The 20,152-nt window shown below is 33.6% G+C and overlaps 1 protein-coding gene across 2 annotated transcripts in view; it reads left to right on the forward strand.

The window, feature by feature from the left end:
* PYC1_1 (pyruvate carboxylase) overlaps positions 1-19,321 on the forward strand; it is a gene marked incomplete at its 5' end in the record, with an annotated part of 54,180 nt that extends 34,859 nt beyond the window's left edge. The window contains 9 exons of one of the 2 annotated variants that reach the window (XM_012938466.3): positions 2,575-2,731; positions 6,230-6,480; positions 7,708-7,939; positions 9,493-9,745; positions 12,101-12,280; positions 13,819-13,965; positions 15,558-15,659; positions 17,181-17,321; positions 18,595-19,321. In XM_012938466.3, coding sequence (XP_012793920.1) covers positions 2,575-2,731; positions 6,230-6,480; positions 7,708-7,939; positions 9,493-9,745; positions 12,101-12,280; positions 13,819-13,965; positions 15,558-15,659; positions 17,181-17,321; positions 18,595-18,843 — 1,712 coding nt within the window. In that variant the 3' untranslated portion in view covers positions 18,844-19,321. Of the gene's footprint in view, positions 1-197; positions 2,732-6,229; positions 6,481-7,707; positions 7,940-9,492; positions 9,746-12,100; positions 12,281-13,818; positions 15,660-17,180; positions 17,322-18,594 lie in introns of those variants that run through there. The other variant, XM_051213411.1, reaches the window with a different exon arrangement.
* Positions 19,322-20,152: the final 831 nt, after the last annotated feature.

Here is a 20,152-nt window from a genome sequence, read left to right on the forward strand (position 1 = left end):
AGTACTTTTCTTTGAACGGAATAAATACAACATTCTGTTATTTAGTAATAAATATATTTTTGTATATTTTATAAATTCTCTCAGCTTCAGTTTACTAGTATTTTCCTTCATAAACTTTATTCTAGAAAGTGGGAAATGTTATTGTAAAAATTTCCTGTGTTAGTAGTGAATTAAAATTGTCATAAATTTTATTCAATATTATAAGTATTGAGGAATAAAAATTTGATATAATGTTGAGTTATGTAGAGATGTACAAATGGAATTAAAATTTACTTGCATGATATGCTTCTCAATGAACTTTGCTAAGAAGATTATCAGCGATTTTGAGTGGAAGCCTAATGGTTAAGGCATTAAACTCTCAGTCTTTAAGTCCCTGGTTTGAACCCTACTCAGCCTACTTCGGTATGGGGAAACTGGTAGTAGTAGTACTACTACTACTGCTGCTACTACTACTAGGCCTCACATTTAGTTCGGCTCATATCCAAGCGACTAATAACCAAATTTATTATTTACTTTATTTTTAAGAAAAATTTATGTATACTTTATATGAACTCATTCATTACTCTTTTGAAGGATATTTGATGAGTAAATTAATTAACAGTTGTCTAGAACAGGTGTATGATGGTTTTGTTCAAAATTTCTAAACTATGATATGTAAACTGTTGACTAACCAATATTAACTTTTTGTATAATCCGTATTCCATTTCGCTCCGGATGATTGATGAAAATGTTAAGGGATCTGTAGAGTTCAATAAATTTGTATTATGTTATTCAGCTTATTATTTTTATGACTTATTTCATAGATTTTAGCAATAATATAATTGGAAGGGAATCATTTCACTTATTATTCTGTTTATCTATATCATAACTCAGGTTTGTAGCATAGATGTCATTCATTAACCATAACTGGAATAGGTTATTTATGGATTAATATACTTAAACACCCTATCGGTTTTGATAATAAAATGTACATTCTGTTGTTTCTTGAGCTAGATTAATAAGTGAAGAAGTCTCACAGCTATGTTGAACTGTGGGTCAATGGTTAAGCAAGTCGATTTCCAGCCATCAAGTCGCGAGTCCGAACCCCGCACGTACCTATTTTGGCTTGCAAAAACGTATGGTATCACTCGCTATCATGCTTAAAATAAGTGCGCAAATCCTCAAACAGTAGATGAGTTAGTTTCATACAGTTGTTATTAACGTGGGATTGAACACGAATGTATAACTATCGTATTTATTACACCTCAAGTCATTCCAGTGAGAGGAATTTTTCACCTTCCAAAATAACTCAGACAAACAGTTAATGTCTTCATGTACATTTAAACTAGAAATCGATAGAAGCTGAAGTCGTCAATACTTTATAAATTTTTTTCAACCGGAATACTCAGATTAGTTAGGACAAGAACATTTCGTATAAATACTTTACTCACTGTCTCGTAATTCGAGTTCTTTTTAAAATTCTATTTAAAGCTAGATGAGCATTATTATCAGGCCAATAGATTATGCTATCAATCTGTAATGTAAACACACATACATTAAAACAGGGTAAATCCAGTCAGTTTGTTATAGATTGACATGTAACTCATTTACTACTGAGTAGATGTAGTTATAGACGAGTATAGATTGCTGATATGATTCTATCTTTTGCCACTTCCTTTCATTGAACTGTTCGTAGGCTTCTTCGACATATCGTAGTCAATACTAATAAGGTAAATTTTCGTAGTTTACAGCAAGAACTCACAAGAATCGAAAGCCACAGAACATTGGAGGCCTGTTTTGTCCAATTATAGGATACCTCAACAGTGCTCGTTAACGATAACTGTCAGGTGTTTCCTAGTTTTCGATGGTTATGTAACCAAGAACAATCATTGATGTAAGTTACAAAATACAATCGTCTATACTAGTGGCCAAGTTCAAGCGATAATTTCCGAGGTTTTAGTGAGAAACTGTGGTTAGTGTAGTTCAACCTCAACGGATGTAAGAGTCGTCATCCATCAATAGCATTAGAAGTGAGTCGCACAGTATCGCAATTTGAATGGCGTTAGAAATGTAAACCATTGGATGCTAACTCAGTGGTATGAAGGTTAAGTGTTTGTGGCAAGACCTGAAGGTCCTGGTTCCGATCCCCGGTGGTGTCGTGAGTGGGTCCTTCGAGGAGTTATAAAGCAGGACGAAATGGCTGTCTAGCTGTTCTTGCTTTCAGCGATTGCCTAATCAAGTTCAACTCATGTTATAAACTACAGAACTCGCAGAAGAAACTGGAGTATTGATAGCCGTTTTACAACAGATTTATGACCATGTTTTCGGTTAATTTTAATCAGTTATAGTTCAAGCCTTCCTATGATAACCAAGCTGAAGTATATCGTTCTACGATAATTTGTATTTTTAAGAATATATCGTGTTAGTAACTATCAATAACCAGACTACCTAGTTCCAGAAATTTTTAATGACACAGTATTAAAATATCTAATTATAAAACGTTTGTGTACACTTTGACAAAATGGTAAGTTTTTCTCGTGAACACAATTAGTATCTTAAATCTTTATTCATCAATTTAAAAACGATCCAATCTAGGTGCTACATTCGATGTCAGCATGCGTTTCCTTCATGAATGTCCTTGGGGACGTTTAGAACAACTTCGCAACGTTATTCCAAATATCCCATTTCAAATGCTTCTACGTGGTGCAAATGCAGTTGGTTATAAAAACTATCCTGATAATATAATATACAAGTGAGCAAAGTCTTTAGAAAATTGGTTTACCCTATGCTTATCATTGATTTTCATTGATTATTTAGTGAATTTACATTTACTATTACTATATATTCAACCTGTTCTCGATCAGTTTTGCAAATCGAAAACTTTATATGCAAGCTATTTGTTTTCAGTGTAATGTCGTGTGCTTTACACTGACCGATTATTATAATCAATTCCAATCCGAAAGTCAATTCCTCATTGCTGGAAAAAACCAATTCCAAGTTATTTTACACATAAAATTAGTTTAATAGAGTTCAGATCTCTATGAAAGTATTAGTTCCCTCACGCTTTAAGAAATGCATTATTGTTACGTATAAGTATTCAAAAAGCATGACAGTCTCATCTACACATCTTTTTACCTATATAATGTTATTATAATTATACATAAAATCAAGATTCAGTTCCATTAGATAATCAGCAATTAATTAGTCCACCTATAGCTCTTCTATTGTTACTGCCAGTTCCAAGCCCGAATGGAAGGGGAGGGCTGGGCATAGGGTCAGCAAACCTATCCCGTAGAAAAGAACTTGGTGAAAATAACGCCAATTGGGATTAAAAGTGATTAACATCATATTTATCTAATTATTTAGTACTGATTAAGTTCTATCAATGAAGTTACAATGTAGCCGTTAGTCTAAATGACTCGATATCGTGTTCAAGATACTTTGAAATTTATCACAACAAACATTGAAACCGCGAAAATTTTTTCAGCTTTAATCAATTAATTGAATCATTGAAACAGAGATTATCGTTTCGCTTCACTTTCTTTCTTTCTCTCTCTTTCACTCTGTGAACATTCATTAAAAATGAAGTCTATAAGATTGTGAGTTTATTACTACTTTTTTTTCATTAAGTTCCATTTTAAAAATACCTGGATTTCTTAAAATCTACTTATATCATATTATCTCTCATGATTATCCTTATTTTTACATTGTACTTTAATATTTTATTGTATAATTGATATTGATTAAGGCATTCACTTTTCAATGATTTCTAATGTTGTTTATATGAATGTTTTAGTGTTTTGTTCCATAATGAAGACAACAATAATATATCAGCACATGATAACAGTTAAAATGATTTATTTATATATTAAAATAGGGTCAGAGTTAGTAAAAAGTACATATTACTTTTTTTAGTAAAGATAGATTACAGTAGCCAACAGTGAAATCCATGATAGGTGTTTCACTTTATTTGGGATTTGTCATATAGACATACTTGGATATCAGTGTTGATATTCACATCAAAAATGGAACCAAATATCTGTTGTTTTGATTGTAGGTATATCCAACTGATAAGTCTAAAATCTGATGGCTCTCTTATCTTGAATTCCACTATTAATCACAATCCATCTTTATTGAAACTTGTAACCAAAAATATTCTATTTTTCAAATCAAATCGAGTACCCAATGCTTTGAATGTGTAATCAACAAAAATCATAACATTATTTTGCATAGTGAATGACAGTATGTGATTCAGAGATCACAATCTCATCCTGTTTCTCATGGAAATTGTTGGGTTTTTTTATTTTCACAATTTTGTTTGGATCTATTCCAATAGATAGCTGGATATTGATCTCTTCATATATCAAGGAGTTATTCAATTTTTGTCAATAAATAATAATGGTCAGTGTGTATGTGTGCGTGCGTGCGTAAAGATTATAAATTATTGAGACGAAAGAGAAGAAAACTGTGTAGTCCTCAAGCAAATGCATTTGTAGTAGTGTTGAGCGTGATCCCTCATCCTAGTTCCGGTCGAGTTGTAAGATTTTCAATGTTATTCTAGAAAGTATCTCTAACATCTATAACAAAGAAACAGTTGTAACTTTTTATGTATTTATATCATTCTGGTGGATTTGGAAAACAATTCGTAAGTTGAAACGCCAGTTTACCTTATTTTTTAAGGTTTATCTCTCAGCATTATACAGAATAGATAGAATATAGCTAGCAGTAGAATTTCTGACATGCTGTCTTATTCGGGACTCGTCAGCTGGATGTACCTGCATCCCAGAGTTGATGTTTACTCTTGGACTCGGACTCACTACCGTTTACCTCAAATGCCATCGTGTTATCCACTTAGCTACTGAGTTCAGGTAGTCACTCACTTGTGCAACGGGTATAAGATTTAATTCAACTTGAAATGACTTGGATTATCCCATTTTTGGTATTTTTTGACTGAAATATGATCAGCTTTGATTGGTATATGGACATGATGTCACTAGTTGATATAGGACAGATAGAATATGGCAAGCAGTAGAATCCAGACAAAAATATCAACAACGAGATAATATAAACCATTTCAAATTGAATTGTATCAGAATATTATTCATTCATAAATCATGCGAATTGATCTGTGTAAGATTTTTATTGATCACTAAAAAAGATCCTTCACTTTGTCCCTTATTTTAACAGTTTCATTCCTGTTTTTAATGAAGTAGCTATTGACTCTAAATTTTTACTTATAGAGTTTTCCAATTTTTTACCCAAGTATCAAACTACTATCCATATAAATCCCAAATACAATCCAACACTAATTTTCGCTTTATTTATTCACTTATTGATTAAGGATTGAGATCAGTTTGAAAAAATGATAGTCCAGATAGATCATCTTAATATTACACGGAAGTCAGAAATCTAAGCGTAGGAAGTCTGTCATGTAGGCAAACGAATCATCTGCCTAACTAATGTTACCGCTTACATAACATTACTTAAATCGTATACGCATGATTTATGTACATATTCTCTAGTCCTATAACATGAAACTTCCTACATATTCTTAACCTACTCACTTTGAATAGGGATTTTGATTTCTGTCGATATCTCGATATGCATCTGGATAGCCCACTTGACTTTTATTAAAATACATCACCCATGGAGTGGGCAAGATGTCAGAATAACAACCAAAGGGTAGGTATGCTGGTTCGTTCTGTTCCACTTAACGGATATGAAATCTGACTTTTAAAAATAAAGGATATGCGTAGATTACAAGTTTTACTGGACTTTCGAATAAGCAGGTATTTGCAATGTATTTAGTGAAGCTGGCTAGTTGGTTAGTAAGTAATAAATATTCATCAAGTGATTGCATAGCTGATTCCGTCAAACGCTAGAAAACCCATATGTCATGACTGGACCGTATCTACAGTTCGTAACGAGGACGACTAAAATTCAGAAAGTAATAGACTTACGTTTCATTTTGGTTTATGATTTCTTAGTTAAGAGGAGACACCAAAAGCCTCATTCAATATCAAATTCAAGTCATTCAGTAATCCGATACTTTAGTCAATTACTGAACAGGTAAACTACTAACGATCTTCATTTTATTTCAACATCTGATAGTACTTCAGTCAATCTCTTTTGATGTTTGAAATAATTTACTTTATAACAGCAGTCATGTTGTTGTTCTTACCAATTTTGGTTTTCGCTTCCTCACCTTTATTTTCCTTGATCTTAACATTATCATCAATTTATTTGGTAGATTTTGTGAAGTTGCTGTAAAAAATGGCATCGACATATTCCGTATATTTGATAGTTTAAATTACTTGCCAAATTTACTCATGGGGATGGATGCTGTCGGTACAGCTGGTGGAGTTGTTGAAGGTTCCATATGTTATTCCGGTGATCTTTCAAATCCTAAACTTGATAAATATAATTTAAAATATTATATGGATTTAACTGATCAGTTAGTCAAAGCTGGGACTCATATATTAGGAATTAAAGATATGGCAGGTGAGTAGAACAATTCAAACTTTATATATATTAACTCATTAATTCAAGCATAGATTTTTACAAATGAGTTTGTATTTATAGGTGAGTGAGAGACTAGTTATATACTTACTTAGTTACTCAAACCGAATTAATTGGAAAAGGGTTCAAACTTCCTGAGATCTAACAGTTGAAGTAGATCGATTGTGGTTGGGAGTGAAATCCAGAACACGCATTTCGTCCTGTATGGGACTTGTCGGCTGGATGTACCTGGATCTTAGTGCTAATATTCACACTGAGACCTCAATTTTAGTATCTTTCGCTTCAAACGCTAACGCGTTATCCACTTAGCTTCTAAGTTCATATAATTATCTACTTGTTTAATGGCGACGACGTTTTGGTCGTTATTAATTAAGGGTTTACTTTGTATTGATATTCAGGACTGAATTTCTATGTTCTTGTTGACACGTGTTTGTCCTTTACGGATTCGTTCGATATATCAAGCATACTCATCTGATGAGTCTTAAGTGGAAAGAAACGCGTGTCCTGGATCCCATTCCATATTACAACCCATCTGTTCTATAAAACTTGTAACAAAATAACTTTATCGAAGGGATCCTTTGAGAATACATACATGTAGACAATGATTGACCAAAATTCAATACTGAATATTAACAATAGGATAATTCACATATTTCTTAATAGTCGAGAGTTGAATGGTTTGAGAAATACATTGCAATTGCTTTATCAATCGAATGTATCATAGTTTTATATTATATCTTGATCCGTTCCCAGTGAGGTCTCTTTTACTGTACTTATGAATTAGTGTAGATGATAATAAAATCTATGAAATACTGTCAGTTATAGTCACTATTTTGATTAACACGAATAATTGTTTGTTGAAATTGCCTCACAACGTCTCAAACCATTGGTTATGAGCCCATCTACGTAGTTTGCACCTACATACATATTTCAGTCCAGCGGTAAGCGACTATAGAATGATGTTATTTTTTAGGTTGGCCGCTCCCATCTTACTTCTAGCTTTCTCCTACTGCGGTAAAGAAATGAAATTAGTATACTTTGAATGATTTTCAACTGATTTCAGTTATACTTACCCTTTATATATTTATCTCTGATAGTAAAGGTGAGACTACGAAACACACATCAACACATTGTCAACTTCCATTTAAGGTTCATACTCAAGTTTAACTAATTCTTTCTCTACAATATTTTAAATAAAATTTATTTTAGGTTTATTAAAGCCAAATGCTGCTCGTATACTTCTGTCAGCCATACGAGATCGTTATCCTGATATACCAATTCATTTGCATACACATGATACAGCTGGTGCTGGTGTAGCATGTTTATTGGCAGCTGCCGAATCTGGTGTTGATATTGTCGATGTTGCTGTGGATAGTATGTCTGGTTTAACTAGCCAACCAAGTATGGGCGCTCTTGTCGCTTGTTTAAAACATACTGACATGTTAGTCTCAATGTTTTGTTATGTATTTTTTTGAAATCAATTTTTAATATTTGCCTTTGTACTCAGATTTGATTAAGTTAAAATTAAGTTGTTTTCGGAGTACTCGATTTTTTGATAAATCTATATTTGTGAACGTTTTTATTTAATCCATTATGAAGATGTTCGTTTTATTTGTTCAAATATCTATTTTTCATTACAAGAGTAAATAATATATAACGCCATATATTATGAAGTAAATCTAGGTAATCGACATTTACAAACCCTGAGAGCTTGTGGATAGTTTTCTCATTCTAGTATATGAGACTTTAAAGCAGTACATATTCATAACCCCGCTAGGTATTGAACTTAGGATTGTTAGGCCTAGTAGCAAGTTCATATCCTTTAAAAAATTGAGTTATCTTTTTGTTAGAATTATGTTCTCTGGGCTGGCTGGTTTAATCATGAAACTTCTATTTTATATCCAGATAACAGCATAAATTTGAAATAGAAGTGAGCCATGAAAATTTACCCCATTAATGATTAGCAGCTTTTTCTGATTGATTTTACGGTTGATTTGTTGTTGTTATCACTTGTCCTATCACAATGTCTGCGCGTTTATTTTGATTATCTTCGCCATTCCTTGATGTTATAATTATTTGTAATTTTTTAAAATTTGATTTCAATATATTTATTAATTGTTAACTGATTTGAGTGTCAAGTGCGTAAAAATCCTTCATTCTTCTTTACATTATGAGCTAACGTCTCCTAAAGACAGCACTGAATGGTACTAACTTGTTATATTTTCGAACTTAAAATTTTTAGTTCTTGTTACGAACTTGAGGCTACATAATAAGAGCCTTTGATTTAGTCATCCGGTTTATTTTCACTGAACACCATTAATAGAAAATAGTGATTGTTTTAAAGATTGTAAAAATGAGAAGCTTTAATGGTTCTAGCTAACCAGAAATGATGCACTTCTCAGATATATTTTGAAATGATTTCTTCAAATAAGTGAAGTTGAATACGTATATATATATACAGTAAATAGATCACTGAAGAGTGGTCGTATAATCCTTTAGTGCTAACAGAATTCTGTCGAACATTAGTTCCCATAAGATTGCTGACATACGTTGCTAGCACGATGCTTAGTTTCAGGGGTTGATGAAGAACACTTCCAACCATCTAATATCTAAACAGTGCACTGTGATATCAAGTCACTTGTACTAGTAACTCACATTACAACTTATTCAATAGATTCCGTCCAGCACTAACGAATTGAACAAACAAGACATTGGTTACCACTCAGCGGTCAATTGATTATGAACATTACAGTTCGACGACAATTTACTCACGGGGCGAATATTTCAGTGTCAACGTCTCAGACAGTAAAGTCGGGTAACATAAGTCCGAACTCCACTGGGGTTATCAATCCCCTTGAGATTAGTGATATGTTGTGATAACAGTTGGCAACTAACATGAAGCCCAAATCGAATAGGATTCCCTCTAGACTATATCTTTAACCACTTAGCGCTTATATGTATATAAAGTTTTGTTGCTTCGTTATTAATTTTCAGTGACACTGGTTTATCTAGCGAAGATGTATCAACTTATTCAGCTTATTGGGAACAAACGAGAAGTTTATATGCACCATTTGAATGTACCACAACTATGCGTTCAGGTAATGCCGATGTATATGAAAATCAAATACCTGGTGGTCAATATACCAATTTACAGTTTCAATCTTATTCACTTGGTTTGGGTGATCAATTTGAAAATGTGAAACGTAAATATACTGAAGCTAATCAACTTTTAGGTGATATAATTAAGGTGAACATACATATTTTTATACAATTTTTCTTTGGTCCCTTTTTTTTTTGTAAATAACATTTTTAAAAAGAAGAATTCATAGTTATCAAGGATAAGATAAATCAGTATATCTTGAAAGTCACTTATAATTTCATATGAGAGTATGGATATGAGTTATATAAGTTGTGTGAGAGTTAATTATACTGCTTGACTTCTTATACATCACTTATAAGTAAAGTGTGGTGAACATGTCTATAAAATTTATTCTGAAAAGAGATATGAAATAAATACTTCGTTTGAGTAATAGTAGAAATCTGTTATCCATGGAGAACCTTCTTGCTTTTGAGTGTGAATAATATATCATCTCACTATAAGATGATCACAAATTAGCTTCAGGAAACATCATTTCATGATTTGGGGTTTGTAATTATGGCGTGCACATAACTTTTCGAAGTGTAAATGGCTTTCACAAAACTACCAAAAGTTTATTTTTGCACTCCTGTCAGTCAGCTATGGTATGAAGTTGATAATCCTATGCCTATGAGCACGACTCTCTAGATCGGTGTAACTCAATATCGTGTAGTATCATCGATAGCTTTTATTCTATTATAGTTTCATATTGAATCTCTTAACTGAACGAAATTAATCTTGATTGTGAATTGAATCTTTTAATATTGCTATTCTTGTCATATATAACGTGATTTTTTTTCAATTTTATTTCTTCTGAATATTATCATTTTGTTTCAGGGTAGCCCATTTATTTAATATCATATTCTATCTTTCATTTGTTTGTTTGGTAAAATAATTAATATTTGATGGCATTTTCCATCATAAGTTGATATCAACTGTCGAACCGTTATGGAAGAGCAAGGAGAACGGGATATAAAGCTGTATCAGTCTTGAATAATGTTTAGAAACTGGACAGTCAGGTTTCATGACCGCTACAATGTCAGTGAACCACCAAGCTGGATTCTAATGCCTCATATTGTTTCAATCTTAGTCAATTTGCTATATATAAATAGTGGAATCAATGAATATACTAAGCATTGTGGTTTCTGGTGAAAATTGGAAAATTATGAAAGGAATTTGTGAAATATTATAGACTGTTTATGAGTATACAATATTAAATAAAAAACACTTCTTTTCAAGTGAAGCAAACGGCTCAGTTAGGGCAGTGGAAGTATTTTTATTTGAGACAAAGTCAGAACGACCGTCGACCTCCTATATTTTTTATGCTTTCTTGTCATTGACTTACTGCTCAGCTATTTACCAAGGAAAACGTCTGTACACACATTTTTAGCGAAAACCTTGGTGTTAATAAAACTGTATAAAATAAAAAACAAAATGCGTTAACAGCTGAAGAGCCTAGCCTTTAGAGACCTTTCCTAGTTGATGTTGTTGTTGAGGTGTCTCTGGATATTCCTCAATAAAGTTTACAAAAGCTGGTAAAATGTTTAAAAAATGTTGTTCATTCGGCATCGAATCGGAAACCCACAGAAACATCTAGAAAGACCAATGATTATGTGTCATATTTTAATTGGACGATTGTTTATCTTGTTACAAAATTTAGTCTATTTCCAGTAGCTCCCAGAATGTGAAGGCCACTCGTAAAACCATAAATAAGCTTGCTTTCTGTATCTAAACTAACCATGAAGCAAAGTTTTTATTCCTACTTTTGAATCTTTTCTCTACTATTTTGTTAGGTATAGTGAGGGATATACCTATCATTATCATGTTAAGTCTAATGATGTCCTTAGACTCTAAATGGACATCCCCTATTGGCCATTATTTATTTCACTCGTTAAATATTGTGTAAATGTTGTTTTCTATTTTATGGTACGATGTGGTTTTTTTGTTTGGTATATAAATAGAGTATGTCTGAAATGTAATGATTCATAACTCAGAGGCTGTGACTTGCGTTCTAGACTCAACTGGCTGGGCTAGACAGGGAAGCGGGACCAATCGGGACTCTAGGTCGTCCTTACGTGTTTACGTGTCACTGTAATCGATCGATATAAACGCTGCTTATCAAAACCTGCAGTCCACCCGTTACAACAATTTGGAGCTCGCTTGTACGAGGAGTATTTAAGAGAATCTGGGAACTGGCTAAGAAGCTAGTATCGGGATTTCGAGTAGCAGACATATTTCTTCTGAACAGTGCAAGCCGAAATGAGGCGAGTACATTATCATAAATGGAGGGGTAGTATTTTTAAGGGAATAGAATTGATATGCCATAGAATAAATTGTTTGTAATCTCAATTCGCGAATTTATCGGGCACTTTTTTCTGTTCTGTTTGCTACTTCAAAAATTTTCTAATCATGTCACAAAACTATTTAATTTTGTTTATTTATTATGCATCCTATTATATACCATAGGTAACACCATCATCGAAAATAGTGGGAGATTTAGCTCAATTTATGGTTCAAAATGGTTTATCAGCTCAACAAGTATTAGATCGAGCTGAAGAGTTATCTTTTCCATCGTCAGTGATTGAATTTTTCAGCGGTGAAATTGGTTTTCCTTATGGTGGATTCCCTGAGCCACTTAGAACAAAGGTAAGTAAGTAAGCAAGATAGATGGTTGACTGATATTGTATAAAATTGTATTCTTTACCTGTATAGTTGTAAATGCTAATATGACTCAATATGTAGGTAATTTATATCACTAACCACTGACTAACACGTGCACCCTCTAGGACTCAGTTGACAAGTAGATAACTGAACATCGAAAACAAACATTGCAATACAAACTAATATGATCACGTGTATTCTGTTTGATAAATATATACAACTAGATGACCAAAGATAAAACCAAAAGAGTTTTAACTAATCAATCCACCTCATATCTTTTTCAGATCTAACGCGTCATCACACACAAATATCTTGTTATACACTCAGGAGATGCAAGGCTATTGAAAAAGAAACCCTGTAGCTAGCTCCCATGCTAGCCACTATTCACCATCATGAGATATCTCCAATTCCAAACAAACAAATTCTCTTTGAAAGGTTTGAACCCTTGTTACTCAGTATCACAAACTTCTTAACGGTTGCCTCAGATTATCTAACCTTCAAACACAGTCTACACAATATTAAGTCACTTAGGTTAGTGACCGCACTCCAACTTTATCAATAAATTTGGATCAGCATAAAGACTGGACAAATGTGATATTGTTTTGTACTCAGTTGACTATTCAGTGTAAAAAAGTCTTAAAATAAATAACTGTAGACCTTCTAATAATAATAACTTATGAAAATGTAATTATTTATCAGATAAATGGTACACAGAATATATATGTATGTTGATGATGACAACTGATATCCATTGCCTGAATATTGGAGTAAATAAGCTTTAACCCACTCCTGTATATCATTTTAACTCTATAGATGAGTTTTTGTTGAGGATTAACTTCATCTGTAAGTGGTTTTCGTCACTGGTCAGCATTACTCACTATCTATTAGTTGGTAATTATGTAAAAAATCGATCATCACTAATCCTTCACATTACTATTTTTACAGTCATTTATAGTCACCATCGAGCCTTTCACAATTGCTCTTTAGCTCAAGTTTACACACAAAATTAGCACAATAAGCTGAGAATAATGAGCTAAATAGCAAACGAACTGTGGTAGCCATGACAATATGAAAGACTAAACTTCGAGAATATCGTTTGAAAAGGCAGTGGTAAAGTATAAATGATGTAATAATGAAGTTCATCATTTAGAGGAGTGAACACATTTGAGCCACTGGACGATTCTTAGCTATATCCCCAAGCGTCTACAACCGCTGATCACAATTATCGTGCTGACCACAAACAAATAGCTTTGATCTACCAGCATGACTTTCTCGACTGATGACAATTCTTAATTTATCTACCCTTAACTTTCTTTCAACCTACTCCTACACCACTTAACATTACGCTTAAATAAAATATGCGAGAATATTTTTGCATTTAGTCAAAAATATTGATTCTTAATGATCAAGTAATATTAAAAACAATCGTTCAGATTTTGAATAACCCTTTTTCATTCTTTCATAAATCAACTTTCCTTCATTTATTTTTTTCCATCTTAAAATACAAAATAAAATACTCTCAGATTATGCGAGGTCAAAAGGCTAAAACAGAGCGTGTTGGTTCACATATGGAACCGTTTGATTTTGATAAATTAGCTAAACAATTAAAGGAAAAATTCAAAAGAGATTTTGATGAACGCGATCTACTGTCAGCAGCTCTATATCCTAAGGTAATGATGTATTTATTTATTTTTATTTATTGTATTTCAATATTTCCTCATTGTAAGCTTCCAGTTGATCCATTAACTGTCGCTGTACGTTTTACCACTCCTTAACTATTACTACTTAATCATGTATTGTTTGCTTTGCTCTCTGCTACTTATGACATGATAGTGATTAAAGTATTATTACTCATTCGATATGCGGTTCAATCTGATAATTTGTGTATGTAAGATAACGGATGTTTGGGATAGTTGTTGACTGATCTGGATGATTGAAACATAATTTAGTAGATGCTAGCTGCAGACTTCTTTTCGGACTCAGAACTAAGAATACAGGAAAATTTGTGGAGAGAGGACCAATAGGAGTGTAGCTTATGTGTTTGCTCAAGGTTTACAGTACATGTCAGAACGTATAATTAGTCAGGTCTTGGACGCTACATTTAGATAGAACAGTAGACGCAGGATATAGAATAATATAGTCAAAATTCCGATTGGTGAGTTTGGCACGCGATATTGATTAGCATCTTAAACCATAACAAAAGACATCAAATCATTGTTGGGAATTGAATAATAAGGAGAAATAATTTAACTACATATTATCAGTTATATTATTATTGTCGTTAGCTCATTTGTTGGATATATTTATCACAGACTGATATCACTTGAAGTAACAATGAAAACCAGAAGTCATTTGACAGCTTTTCGACACTAGTCTGCGACCCCTCAGCTATGTGCACCTATGCATTCGCCACTGATCGAGCACAGGACGTTGGTGTCTCATGGCGATACTTACCTACTAAAACCACTTGGTTGGCGTTCAGTGATCCAACTCCAATTTCAACCAGTTTTCGGTATAGCGCGGTAACCATCTAATATTTTTGGTAACAATATTCTGAATTCCACTGATACCCAGGGAATCACCTCTCGAAATTATTCATTACTAAGTATATATTGCTTCTCATTACGGAGCATTGTTGTTTTGTTTTCAACTTGTGAAAAGAAATATTCTCAATTGAATGAACTTCTACCCTGGATCCTTTTGGTGTAAATTGATTTTTCCTGTGCTTACACACTAATTCTTGGTTATATTTTTAATATTTAGTAGAATTTCTTAAATTTGACAGTGTGAAACTTTCTGGTAGTTCATAATATTTAGAATTGTGATTGGTTTAAATATAGTTTTATATGCTACAAATAGACAACCGTCAAAGAATCACTAAAGAAAACTAAAGATCATTAAACACTCGCTTCATCCTTGCATGAAACCTTAACAGTGTGCACCAACCAATGTGCACTATGTCTCTACAAAAAGTACTTAATAAGTATAGTACTCTGAAAGCAGATATTGCAGTTAACAAATTCGTGTCGCTTAGCTTTAAGTTACATTCCAAATATAAGAGCTAGTGGTACTATATAGTTCCATAAACCAGAGCAAGTCGATTGTGGTTTGAACAAGTAATTACTAGGTCTTCATTACTCCTGGAATTATGATCCTATATTTTTTCTCTAAACTCTGAAATAATTTTTCAGCTTGATTTTTAATCCTTTTTAATGAATATTATTCCTTTTTAAAATACACATTGATAAATTAATTGTAACAGGTATTTGATGAATTTGAAGAGTTCCGTAAAATCTATGGTCCCGTAGATCGTCTACCAACTCGTATGTTTTTTGTAGGACCTAAGATTGCTGAAGAATTTCCAGTAAGTAATTCGTACGAGCTGATTTCTTTTTTGATAGAGAATTTCATTATTCCATTTTGTTCCTCACTCCATACACTATTAGAATGTCAGTATCTGTTTTAGGATACTCCGTCCTTTAGATTGTCATATTTTTAAAAATATCTTAAGTACTGTGTTTTTTTATTGTAGTTAACAACCAGTGTGTACACGAAAAATTCTTCTATCTGTATAGTTTAAAAAATAACATCCATATACGGTTTGTACCTTGGTGTTGTTGATATTCATGAATGTTGATCAAATGGTGTCTGTTGGTATTTAAAAGCTTAGAAGAAAGTGCTTCTTGAGATGAATAACACTACTCTGAACCATCTCGTTGTTAACATCCACACTAAATAGTGTGCAAGTACATCCATCTGACTCATGAAAAATGTGAAATGAGCTTCACCACCTAAGCATTATTTAAAAATACATCTCAATAGAATGACATGTACTGTTTATATGTAAATTGTCATCTCATCAGTTTATATTTGTCCTTTACTTCTCAAGATAATAGTTTGAATATGCCTTCTCTTAGTAGTTTACATCATGGATCGACCTTAGTTAAATAACCATTGAGAATCAGGAAGTACCAAACGGCTGTTTGGTTCCATCATGGAACGCTTGAACGGTTCACATGTTGAATGTGATGCACTTAGGCACCAATGACATTGGACGCCAGTTGCACAGTATTGCAAATTAACTGAAGTCGAAAATGTAAACTGTTAGATGCCAACATAATGATCTGAATGTTCGGCGCTTGACACAAAACTCCAAGTCGTTGATTCCATCTCCTATAAGGTCATGAAATCATTGCTTCCTGATTTTCAGCTGTTATCTAACCAAAGTCATCCTGTGATGTAAGTTACGAAATTTAGTATTCTATGTAATGCATCTGCCAAAAATTTTGACAACTGATTCATTGATTTCCTTACACAGTTCGAATGTTCTTTCAATATCATGCAATTAAATTATTTCCATGTCTCGCTTAATAATCATATTTCAACTGACCATCATCTTAGAATAATATTTATAGTGTTGCCCCGGTTAAGCATATCCCGAGCTCTCAATCTTCGGGAAGCCGCTATAGTAAACTTTGGGGAAATTCCCCAAAATTCCCCTTTAATTTTGGTGAAGGTCATTTGACTTTTGAGGTTTCCCCAAACTTAGGAGGTTGGGTCGATATACAACTAACTAGTAACTATGTTGTACTAACGAGTTATATTATGAAGAAATAATTTGAAGTTCTGAGAATTTCTAGTTTCATATCTGTGTATCTATCTACCTCCTCCTCGCTCTCTCTCAGTACTTTATATTTGGTTCCTATACAATGAACCGTTGGTTTCAGACAAGCTACATAAAATTTACATTCTAGGATACAAATTATTTCCCTTTGATATGAATATGTTCAGATAGTCTTTTATCACTCTTCAGAATAAGTATTTTTTTATCTACACGTTAAGCTAACATATTTGTTTCACATATGATAAACTATTCCTTAAACAGGTCGACTTGGAGACCGGTAAAATGTTACATATTAAAACATTGGCTGTCGGTGAATTAACCAAAGCCGGGGAACGTGAAGTATTCTTCGAAATGAATGGCCAACTTAGATCAATTTTGATTAGTGATAAAGAAGCTACAAAGGTAAGTTTGAAGATATGTTTCTCTAATTTCCCTTTTTACTGATCCCTCCAAACTAATCTACCTAGTACGAAGCGTGACATTGCCCGGTATTCAGGGATCAGTCGATGTATTTATCTTGGTTATAGAAGATATCCGTTTACAATTGAGTGATCACTGGGTGGTGATCAATGTTATGTGTGTCAGGTCCTTCTTAGTGCAGATCGAATTCTATCGACCAAGTCGCAATGTGGCCACTAGTCTAGGTTACTCGAAATTGCGTGCACCATGTTGAGATAATATGATGGTTGGAAGTAGTCGTCAGGAGGATACCCCTATTAAATTTAAGATTATTTTTATGTTGTACAACATAACACAAATTTAGGAGATGTAGAAGACAAGACGCGTGACTTAAATTTACTAGATTGTGACTGATTAACTGAAGGAAAAGATGAAAAAAGGCCAAAATGTTTAGTTCACTTGTATTACTAAAGCAGTTGATGGTTAACCACTGACTCTTTCTGAACACAAAGGTCAGGTTTAAGCCTTCGAATTGCTATTTTTACGAGATAATTGACTTTTATGTTAAACATTTCGAATGGATTCTTCATGCACTTTGTATACCGTATTTAACAGTTGGCGTGTAGTCGAACTCAAAAGAACTTTTTTCGTCGAAAACATAGGTTCTTGGGAATATGGTCGAAAAAATGTGTAATCCTCACCATTCTGTCCCTCAAATGTATATGCTTTGGCGTCTACATTTAGGTTGGTATATGCAGTCGAGGGTGTCATGTGATGAGTATTTTTCTACCTTTATTTACGTTATGGCGCATCACATTGTGTGGAGAGGAACAAATTTGGCTGCTTGAAGTGATGAAATCCCTTCAGCATATAAGACGTCTATCTTGACCTGGCGATGTGCTTCAAATTTTTATCAAGATTTACACATTACAATTTATATACCTTTCACAGCGAACTCTACTGAAAATCACTTCATTCATCAGACTTGGGATGATTTTCTTGTTTTTTACACCAAAAACTAAAATTAAATAACCATTAAAAACTAGGAATAAATAAACGTTCACTCCGTTCTAACATGGAGCTCCTCAGTAGCAGTGCTTACCAACGACCTTGCTAGAAACCGAGTCCAGGACCCTGGGGTATCTTGAAGAGCATTTAACCTTTAGACCACTGAGTTGATATCCAAATTCGGGATGTTCTCTACACAATATTCGTCTACAAATTTCATTCTCTCCCACACAAACTCCCTTCATCTTATTTATTTTTTTGTTTCTAGTCGATATCGTTTCATCCAAAGGCCTTGAAAGGTGTCAAAGGCTCCGTTGGTTCACCAATGCCTGGTGAATTAGTAACAATCAATGTGAAAGACGGAGATGTTGTAGAGAAAGGTCAAAAATTAGCTACATTGTCAGCTATGAAAATGGAAATGAGCATAACAGCACCCATTTCAGGTTGTATTAAAAAGATTTACGTTTCCAGTGGAATGAAAGTATCTGGTGATGATTTATTACTCGATATAGAATAAAACTGTTCACTTATTTCACTATACTACCTATATTTAGCCTTTATTCTTTGATTTTATATTTCTATGTTATTGTGTGACAATCACCCATTAGCAATCTTTATATTTTACTTTGATTCTATCGTGCTATTTATATTACATTATAACAAAAGCAACAGCTTCAAAATGAATATTTCCTTGATATTATACACATGAAGATAGATGTAAATCGAATTATTTTGGGGAGTATCCTTTGACAAACTGTGTGTATGTTTTTTGTTCTGTAGTTATCTTTAATTGCATAATTACAAATACAAACAAATCTTTATTTGTCTACTGTTGTTTTTTTGCGAAACTAAATGTCAACAGGTCGTCTTTGCTTAGTTCGCCTTGATTTTGTTGTCAGTTACTTTACGATTGCGTTGTACACCATTTATTTCGTAGAACGAACGTCTTTTATCTTAAGGTTTTCCTGTTGTTGCTATTAAAACAATCTCACGAAGTCAAACATGGTTTTCTCCCGATAACCAATATTAAGGCAGTACTGGTTTCAGTTTCAGTTTCAGTTTGGGAAGGACAGGAGGCTCGATGGCCTATGTTAGTCCTGGCAATGGTGGTCTCTCAGTTGATCCAACTTTCTTTTGAAAGAGTCGACGGATGGAGCCTCAACGACGTGCTGAGGTAGTGAATTCCACTCGTTGATGATTCGATGGGAAAGTCGATAGTCAGCTGACAAGTAATTTGTTCTCGGCTTATGAACTTTTTTGGAGTGTCCTCGTAAATTCTCTGTTTTGGAAGACAAGAAAAATGAGGGCATGTTAGGTGCAAATTTATCACTAAGCAATTTGTAGACTGTAATCAAGTCCCCTCTAGTTCTGCGATATGACAACGGGAAAAGGTTCAGCTTGGCCAGTCGAGATTCATACGGAAGCTTCGCTATTGCGGGAACCAGCTTAGTCGCCGTTCTTTGAACTTTTTCCAGAAGCTCACTGTCTTTTTTAAAGCAGGGGCTAGCCGCCTGTATGCAGTACTCAAGTTTAGGACGAACGAACACTGTATACAAAGTCAAAAACGTCTTAGTGTCGACATGACTAAAAGCCCTACGTATTGACCATAACGTTCTAAAACTTTTGGCGGCTATTGCACGGCAGTGTGCAGTAGTCTTTAAGTCTTGACTAACGATAACTCCTAAGTCATTATATGTCTGGACGACAGGTAGCTCAGTGTTATTCATCGTATATGTATCTGTGCCTTGATGACCGATATGCATCACAACACACTTGGAAGTATTTATCGGCAACTGCCATGTTTGAGACCATTCAGATAACTTCTT

Source organism: Schistosoma haematobium, chromosome 1 (assembly GCF_000699445.3).
Source record: "Schistosoma haematobium chromosome 1, whole genome shotgun sequence".
NCBI lineage: Eukaryota > Metazoa > Platyhelminthes > Trematoda > Strigeidida > Schistosomatidae > Schistosoma > Schistosoma haematobium.